The sequence below is a fragment of the Microcebus murinus genome, chromosome 2, assembly GCF_040939455.1.
Source record: "Microcebus murinus isolate Inina chromosome 2, M.murinus_Inina_mat1.0, whole genome shotgun sequence".
NCBI lineage: Eukaryota > Metazoa > Chordata > Mammalia > Primates > Cheirogaleidae > Microcebus > Microcebus murinus.
In genome coordinates this window covers 88,495,843-88,505,732 of record NC_134105.1, presented here as the reverse complement: position 1 = coordinate 88,505,732, position 9,890 = coordinate 88,495,843, and the positions used below count along the sequence as shown (strand labels likewise).

The 9,890-nt window shown below is 43.6% G+C and overlaps 1 protein-coding gene across 1 annotated transcript; it reads left to right on the top strand.

Annotated features, from left to right (window-relative positions):
• The first annotated feature begins 1,213 nt into the window (after positions 1–1,213).
• Positions 1,214–9,890, top strand: GNAT2 (G protein subunit alpha transducin 2). The gene is made up of 8 exons (XM_012751591.3): positions 1,214–1,552; positions 3,238–3,280; positions 3,530–3,671; positions 4,341–4,498; positions 7,027–7,155; positions 7,352–7,481; positions 9,129–9,282; positions 9,700–9,890. Exons 1-8 carry the CDS (start codon positions 1,435–1,437, stop codon positions 9,888–9,890), a joined length of 1,065 nt encoding a protein of 354 aa, XP_012607045.1. The 5' UTR covers positions 1,214–1,434.

Genomic DNA, 9,890 nt, shown 5'->3' with positions numbered 1-9,890 from the left:
GAAAAAAAAAAAAAAAAAAAGAAGGTCTGGGTTAAGGCCTGAGATTCTATATTTCTAACAAGTTTCCAAGTAATCTGATACTGCTGGTCCTTGGACCACATTTTGGGTAGCAAAATTCTAAAGTATCTCCACCTGAGGAGGCTCCACCAGCAAGACTAATAATAAACTGAAATAACTGGCATAGAGAAATATGACCCGTGGAGAATCTTTAATGTCTGTTAGGCAATTGCTAGACTGCACCCTCATTTCTCCCCAGGAAAGGCAGCTTGGACGAGGACCAGAGGAAGAGCTCCCCCAACCTTTGAGAAGCCAGAATCTAGAGTCTCATTTCCAAAGAAGTAGTGTTTGTTGTGTGCAACAGCACAAGCCCCACACTAAATACCAACAAAGTTCAGTTACCAAGGGAAGCTGGACCTCAGCTGGCTTTGGTCAAAGTGGGCAGCTTTGGTCCAGCTGCCAAAGCTGCCTCATTTGGTCAAAGCTGCCCCATTCTCTCTACTGTATACCCTTTTTTCTACATGTATCCATTCACCAAATCTTTACTGATGATCCACTAATAAACTACAAGTTCTGAGGGGTTCAAAGATGAATCAGATTTGGTACCTTGAGCTGGGGTGGGGGGGGAATTCACAGTGGGAAACATATTGTAAAACAAAGTACAATGTGAAGTGGTAAGTGCTGATATTAATAAAAGACATATGTACAAAGAGATGAGCCAACGCAAAGGAACAATACTAACAGCTTCCTGGATTAACAGCCACTGGGGGAGCTGCATGAAAGATTGCTAATCTTTCCAAGTAAGGGCACCACTGTAAACAAAGTCCTTGCCAGGCCCAGCCAGTGATAAACAAGTATGATAAACAAATATGCATTGATGCCTTGAAGCCTTTGATACCAAGACCCTATATTCTGGAAGCTCAACATGGGGAATGCTTCCTATGTTTGTGCCCCTAGTCTCTAGCTTTATATTGCAAGTAAATCTAAGGAAGCAAGAGACTTTTAGAGGATGAGACCCTCAAAAGGATGGAGGTGGCCATTATCTTATTCCAAAGAGCTTCAGTACCTGCATCCTATCCCCTGTGTCAGAACTCAACTGATCATTTCCCTAGTTACAGAACATTTGAGTCTTTACCCTTTGTCATTTTGACAAAGCTCTTAATTGGCTTGACCCATCACACTGCTAGATATAAAGGCTACAATCCCTAGACTAAGAAGTAGGTCTGCAGTTGGGGTAGGGAGTCTCAGCCAGTGTAGGAAGGGTAGAAGAACCAACAGCCTGCTCTCACCCGGTTCCACATAGACCAGCTTTTAGGGAACTAAAGAACTGATACTCCATCCCAATTTATTTTTTCCTTTTCTTCCATCTCATATGTAGGAAAACATACAAGAGAAGCTTAAGAGTCTGAGGAGGCAGCTGAGGAAGAGACAGCAGAGATGGGCAGTGGAATCAGTGCTGAGGACAAAGAACTGGCCAAGAGGTCCAAGGAGCTAGAAAAGAAGCTGCAGGAGGATGCAGACAGAGAAGCCAAGACGGTCAAGCTGCTGCTGCTGGGTGAGTGAGATGGGAAGATGAGCCAGGAAAGGAGAAGGCAACTCTCCTTCCTGCTTTCCTGAGGGTCAGTGGGTTCTAGCCCACCCCATGAGAAGGAGGGGTGGTAGGTCATTTTTCCTCTCCCCTATCTAGTCTCTGGCTAGGGGATTGGGAGCTCTAGGGCTGAGTTAATATGGGGCCTGCACAGCCACCCCAAGGGGACCCAGAGTGCCAGAGCTACTCTAGGATATTTCCACTCCTCTTCGAACTAGGAATAGTGCAACGGCCAGGATGAACCCACCCATCTCCAAATCTAACCAAATGTAACACTTCCTTTCCTCTTGGCAAATACTGAGAACCCTGGACTTGCTAACATGTACCCAATCTATAGAGAACTGAGCCAAGGAATCTGAAAAGAACAAGACCTTCCCTTACCAATCCACTCAGAAGTCCCACCATACATTCAGTGCCACACAGTCCCAGGGATAGGCCCACTGGTTCTTGCCAAGTATACTGGTTCCTTCTTGCTTTCAGTAAAAATCATGTAAGTAGGGAGCCCTGAGGCAGAATGGAGTTTTTATCTATAGCAGTCCCTTCCTGGCTTTCTATTCAGTACCTGCCTCTAAAGCCCCTGCCAGATGGGAGGTTCATCAATTTGATGAACTCCTAAGCAGATCACCGGTCTGGGCTGAGAAAAAAAAAAATCACCCCAATGAGTCAGTAAGTCAGTCAGGGATATTGATCATGGCTATAAATAGAACCAAGTCAAGAAAATTTGGGGCACCTGGCTTAGGAAAAAACCAATGGTACTACAGAAGTAGGCTAGCTGGAGCAAGTGGGGTCTATGTAGCAAAGACTGGCTGCCTGGCCTGGGTTTCCAAGCCCATGAGGGGCCTGGGAGGTGATGCACCAGGCTAAGGCACCTCTTTCCCCCCAGCTGATCCATGGCACAGCCCTAAGGACACACTAAAGGGACATATCTCTGTAAGCTGGACCCAGACTCTAAGGAGCCCAGGAGGCTACACAGGGGGAAAGAGATGGCAGGGCCACGGAGAGATCTTTTAAGCCTAAGCAGATTTCTTCTAGGTTCAGGATAAGCAGCTTAGAGGGAACAAGCACAGGCTAAGTAGGAGGAGGCTGAGGCATTAGGGCAGTATAGACTGATGGGGGAGAGCAGAGTGTAAACGAGGACATTAGGACATTTTACTCAATAAAGGGAACCAGCAAAATGAAGAAAAAATAGTATTTCAGTGAAATGATCCAACGCTCTCCAGTCCAACCTTGAGATCACTCTCCTGAGTCAAAAATAGGCAGAGAGGAGAAATGAGGTAAAGGAATTCCCCTGAATCTATTGGTGGCTCTGAGCAGGGAGATTTTGACCCCCAGCGGCCATTTGTAAATGTCTGGAGATATTTTTGGTTGTCATATTGAGGAGAATGTGGTATTATTGACCTCTAGTGGATAGAGGCCAGGAATCCTGCTAAACATCCTATGATGAACTGGACAGCTCAAAATGTAAATAGTGCTGAAGAAACTTGGGCCAGGTCGAATGGCCTGAGCTCAAGGCTGCCAGACATTGAGGGTAGCAATTATCCCTATGTGTTCTCCCTTCACAAGATTCCCAAGCAAGCAGTGGGTCTGACTTCTCAGAGGCCATCTCCTGGAAGCTTGGGGAAAATTGGAAGCATAAGTGTTTCTCCTTTCAGGTGCTGGGGAGTCAGGAAAGAGCACCATCGTCAAACAGATGAAGTGAGTAGGAACAAAGAAAGCCCCAAAGGACTCAGGTAGGGTGAAGCCAGTGGAGGTTCTGAGTGAAAGGCTCTTTAGCCTCAAGGAACTCAGCTATAAGGGTATAAAGGAATTAATTCTAATGCCGGTCATCTGTACACCTCCCACAGAAGGATGGGGTTCTTGCAACCCTTTAAATATTCCAGATTCTGAATCCTTTAGGTCTAGTTACTCAGGTCCAGCTAAAGACTGGGTGTTTGTCCCTTGCAGGATCATTCACCAGGACGGCTATTCTCCAGAAGAATGCCTGGAGTTCAAGTCTATCATCTACGGGAACGTGCTGCAGTCCATCCTGGCTATCATCCGGGCCATGTCCACACTGGGAATTGACTACGCTGAACCAAGCTGTGCGGTATGTGATCGTTATGTGGTTAAGGGTGGAAGCAGGAAAGGCTAATGAGAAGAAACAGACCAGATGCCAACAAATTATGAGGGAAGATGGGTAAGAAAAATAGTTTTGTGTAACTAAAATCCTACTTGCTGAGCTTCAACTCTTCTCATTCAGTTCTGGAGAAGTAAGCAACTCTTACCTTTATAATAAATATTCTTAGCCTCATCTGCCTTTTTGCCTTATTTTACCATTTAAATTGCTCCCCTTAGGCTCCTGACCATGGAACTTTCATAAGCTAAATCCCTGGTTCTAGTATTGGCCTTTTTCTAGTTTTAAATCATTGAAAAAACAAAAGTGAAGGTCAATCTGGCCTTTAAACTTCCAGTTTCCCTGCAGCAAAGGACCCATGTTTTATGGCAGTACCCTTTCAGACTAAGGATAGAAGCCGGAAACCCCAGATAGGAAGCCCCTGGGACCTCTGCTATCCCCTAGGAACTCCAGGGCTGGATATACATCTGGGGAGCACACTCAAAAATTAATCACTGTGTTTTCTTAGAATCTTCACTGGAGACCGCCTCTATCTCAGGCTTTGGTAGCAATGTAAATTGCTTTCCATTCAACAGTATTCCCAGAAGCCTCCTGGAAAGCTATTACTCCTGTGTAGTTCTCAGCCAGGTTTCTGCATTACAGGATGATGGACGACAGCTCAACAACCTAGCTGACTCCATTGAGGAGGGAACCATGCCTCCCGAGCTGGTGGAGGTCATCAGGAAGTTGTGGAAGGATGGTGGGGTGCAAGCCTGCTTCGAGAGGGCCGCAGAGTACCAGCTCAATGACTCGGCATCTTAGTAAGACTCTGACTGGGGAGGGGGTATGAGGATGCTTAAGCAGTCTTTCAGGCAAAATCTCACCCAGCCTAAAATTTCTGGCACTGAAAGCTGTAGACCCATAGGCTGAATTCAGCCTGTTATTCTGTTTTGTTAAGATTGAATTGAGCAGTGTTTTACTGTGTTTGAGTTTAAGGCCACAGGGATATCTGCCATAGTTGCCACCACTCTGTATTGCTTCACACCAACTCACTGCAGCCTACAAAGCTGAGGACACAAATGTTTAACAGAGGTGGTCTGTCTAGCGCCCTCAACGTGTTCTTTTGAACTGTACACTTGCCTTTCCTTTCAGAACCGTAACGCAGCCCTACAGTTCTGCCACACACACTCCCAGGAGGCATGTGATTTATGATGGCTCTTTCAGGGCAGAATTTTCTAGCTGGTAACTCGGGTTCTACTTAGGCCACTAAGCAGAAATGAAAGTTTCCTACACCTAGAGCATCTTATGTCAGGATGCCAGGGCAGGGGACACAGAAATTGCCAGGGCAAACCAAAGGAAGGTGGTTAGGGATTAGAGAGAACCAACTTAACAAAATTGGTTCCGAAAAAATTAGCAATAGTTTATCAATCCTTTCTCAGACAGTATGGGATCACAGACAAGCATGGGCTTCAAAGTCAAAGAGATCTGAGTTTAACTCCCATCGGTCACATATCTTGAAATAAATATTCTTACCATTTACCACCCTGGGAACACTCACTGCCAGGTGCATTATGAACCCTGTCTCAAGACCCTTTACCCACCTATACAGTTAGACTTAAAGGTAGACAGTACTTTTTATTAGCCCTTTTTTATAGATGAATAACTGAGATTCAGATCAGTCTTTTTTGGTTTTTTTGAGTCAGAGTCTCTGTTGCCTGGGCTAGAGTGCTGTGTCGTCAGCCTAGCTCACAGCAACCTCAAACTAAGTGAGCTCAAGCAATCCTACTGCCTCAGCCTCCCGAGTAGCTGGGACTACAGGCATGTGCCACCATGCCCGGCTAATTTTTTCTATATATTTTTAGTTGGCCGATTAATTTCTTTCTATTTTTAGTAGAGATGGTTTCACTCTTGCTCAGGCTAGTTTTGAACTCCTGACCTTGAGCAATCTGCCCGCCTCAGCCTCCTAGAGTGCTAGGATTACAGGCCTGAGCCACCTCGCCCAGCATAGAGAAGTTAATTAACTTGCCCAAGGTTGTATAGATAAATGCAGAAGCTAGATTTGAATTCAGGTCTCCTTGACTACAAAGCTGAGTATTTTTCACAATATACCACAGTGGCTCTTGACCCTGGGCAAGTTATTTAACTCTCCTGGATTTTTCTTTAAACTGTAAAACGGAGATATGAAATGTGAAGGCTTAGGAGCTTCCATGAGAATTTAAATGTGCAAATACCTGGCATACAGTAGGCACTTGTGTTAGTTGTCCTCCCTCCTTTCCTCAGCCATCTCACTTCATACCTGCCTTCCTCCTGCCCACCCCCTTCCCTGTTTATTTATTTTACTTTTTTCTGGAGACAAGAGTCTTGATGTTGCCCAGGCTAGAGTGCTGTGACATCAGCCTAGCTCACAGCAACCTCAAATTTCTGAGCTTAAGCAATCTTTCTGCCTCAGCCTCCCAAGTAGCCGGAACTACAGCATGCACCACCATGCCTGGCTAATTTTTTCTATATATTTTCAGTAGTCCAGCTAATTTTTTTCTATTTTTAGTAGAGACAGGGGTCTTGCTCTTGTTTAGGCTGGTCTTGAACTCCCGATCTTGAGTGATCCTCCCGCCTCGGCCTCCCAGAGTGCTAGGATTACTGGCATGAGCCACCACACCCAGCCCCCCCGTTTATTTTATAGTAACTTTCAAACACATACAGAAGTGGAATAATATAATAAATCATCTACCTTCAACAGTTATCAACTCATGGCTACTCTAATTTCATTTTACCCCCATCCTCTACTGGATTATTTTGAAACAAATCTCAGATATAATTTCATCCTAAAAATGTCATTACATATCTCTAAAATAGAGACTCTTTTAAAAAAAATAAATCACAATGTCATCATCACACCTAAATATTTAATTAATTCCTTAATATAAAATATTACCAAATTAAGTGTTCAAATTTCCAATTATCTTAAATGTTTTTCCAATTTGATTCAGGATATAAACGTTGGTTCATGTCTCTAAAGGCTCTTTCAATCTTGCCTCTTGAAACTTTTAGCACCTTTAAATCACTAGATCTCATTCAAGGGTCTAAAAAGCCTTGCAGTCAGGCAAAACCCAAGAAAAACTTATCTGACTTGATTTAAATAAGATGGAACCTCGTCCTCAAATTGGCTTGTTCCTCGGCCCATTCCCTACTTCCTTTATTAAGGACATGAGGATTTGAAGGAAAGAATCCTAGGTTTAACAATATGGATTCTAGTCCTAGTTCTATCACCAAAGTAGCTGTGTGACTTTGGGTAAGATCTTTTACCTTGGCTGCGGAAAATTTGTCATCATTACCAGTCACTTTTCTATAGCTACCTAAACCAGCTGGAACGAATTACAGACCCTGACTACCTCCCTAATGAGCAAGATGTGCTACGATCCAGAGTCAAAACCACAGGCATCATCGAGACCAAGTTTTCCGTCAAAGACTTGAATTTCAGGTGAGCACATGGTTCCCTGGGGCACCTCAGACACACATGTGGTATCCCCCAAACAGGCATGGGCACGCTTCTTGGTCTTTGCTGCAGCCTAACCTAAATTACTGTCCTACTTCTCCCCAACCGTTTGGGGTGAACACCAAAGGTATGTGGGTCATATGTTAGGCATACCTATGAGAACAGCTGCTTCTTCCCTCAGGATGTTTGATGTGGGAGGCCAAAGATCAGAGAGAAAGAAGTGGATCCACTGCTTTGAAGGAGTCACCTGCATCATTTTCTGCGCAGCCCTCAGTGCCTATGATATGGTGCTTGTCGAAGATGACGAAGTGGTGAGTGGCCTTTGCACCAAGTAGTTAGCTTTGGTAGAACGAGTTCTCCCCACAACCATTTCTCTAAGCCTTGTGTCACTCCAATGCCCTAACTTGGGTAATTTCAGCTAACAATGATAGTCTAGTAGTCCTCTAGTAGACCAATGTCTCATGCAAATAACTCTACAAAAACCTCTTCTTTTGTAGGTTCTAGGTAAGCAACTTAGAGCTCCAGATTTACTGACAGTAAGCTTGGTCTCAGGTTAGACATCCAAATATCATCTGGACATCACAAAGCTCATAAGACGAATTGAGTATTAAAGAGATAAGGGATCACAGCCTAGGCAATGCAAAGGAGTTACACTCAGTACTCTCCCAAGTTGTCCAAGGAAGGAGATAAAGACCACAGAGCAAACAACATATGATGTGAATCCTCATGCCACATGATAGAAGGCTCACTTTAGAAGCCTAAAAATGTAGAGTGTCAACAGGAGGAAGGAGAGACTGTCAGACCAGGTTTCTGACATACCAAATAAACTGGCAACTGACTAGGTGGGTGGTTTTCTTTAACCTATAAAATTCTACACAGGAGCTCTGCAGGACAAGTATCAGAGTGCAGCCAGTTACCTTCTCTCACTTTGAGACAGAGAATGTCATAGGCATGGAAGATGTTAATTTCACATAAGCATCTACTTCATAAATGAAGGCCCACAGTTTACTGATAAAAGATATAACTCCTCTACTCCTATCCCCTGCTCTCTAGCTCTTTTCCTTCTTATTAACAATAGTACAAGTTTACAGTAGAGCACTCTGAATATCTTCTAACCAAAATGTCTTATAGGGCTAGTCACTTTCCAAGATCTCTTCTATTTTTAACCATGAAGTCTATCAGATCTTAAAGGGTTTTGCAGGAAGTATTAACAATAAGGCTACAAATTTGATTGTTCTTGCTTAGAAGAAAAAAGACTGAGCCCAAGTCAGTTGATAGCATACTTCAAGACCCTCAAGGCCTGCTCCCTAAGAACAGGGTAGGCTGGAGGACTGGGCAACCTCTGCAGATACACAGTACAACTTCTCTCTCAGAGTAGCAATCAGAGAAGGAAATGAGAGCAGTAATGCTTATTATGGTATGGCACTGGTAAATTCTTTAGCCCTCACCATGTGGCAAAGTATCCCTATCATGTTCCTGTTCAAACTGAGAGCTAGGATCCCATGACAGAAGCCTATCAAAATAATCCTGGAGATGCAAATGAACACATGCTAACTTGGGCCTGGTTTCAACCCTAGATCAGCAGTACTTATGGAATGTCAAAATCCTCAGCTGTGCCCTGGCTGCTAAAAATCTGCATATACCAGCCACTATCATGGACACTATACATACGTGATGACCTCATTTAACTTTCACAATAACTCTATGAGATATGGAAACTGAGTGAGACACAGAAAAGCTCAGTAATTTTCCCTAAGTCACACAGCTATTAAAATGATCAACGGGATTAGAACGAACCCCTATCTCTTTGGCTTTACTCCACTACCTTAAAAAGAGATAGCTGTTCTCTGCCTTTCCTTTTACATTTGGAGCACTGGTCTTTCCAAGGGGAATAAGAATAGGAAATAGATATCCTATAAGCCCAATCTGATGTTTTCAATGGTGTTTCCTCTTACTAGAATCGTATGCATGAGTCTTTGCATCTGTTCAACAGCATATGTAACCACAAGTTCTTTGCGGCTACTTCCATTGTCCTCTTTCTCAACAAGAAGGACCTCTTTGAGGAAAAAATCAAGAAAGTCCATCTCAGCATTTGTTTTCCAGAGTATGATGGTGAGTGTTAGGGGCTAGAGACAACAATAACGTCTTTTAGTAGTGACTGGTGATTGCCTCATTTCCTAAGCCAAGGTGACATAAAGAAACTTATCTTATGGGAGAAACTTGAGTAGTTATAGGGTTTAACTTCAGATGTGTCCAGATAGAGCAGACATTCAATGCAGGAGAGCCACTGACTGTTCAAATGATACCTACTGGAAACCCAAGGCTAAGACATAGAGACAGTTCTCAATTTCTCCGTTCAATTCAAGTGGGAGACACTGGAGTAAAACAGATAGAAACCTCCCTCCAAAAATAGGTCTCCAACTGCAGTTGTCTAATACAGCATTTCAAGGATCAAGTCAGTCACCTAAAAAGTAAGCAACTAAGAAGGGTTAATTTATCCCATTTCTTCATTATTTTCTGGAAAACCAGGGAACAACTCCTATGAGGATGCAGGGAATTATATCAAGAGCCAGTTCCTTGACCTGAATATGCGAAAAGATGTCAAAGAAATCTACAGTCACATGACCTGTGCTACAGATACACAGAATGTCAAATTTGTGTTTGATGCAGTTACAGATATCATCATCAAAGAAAACCTCAAGGACTGCGGGCTCTTCTAA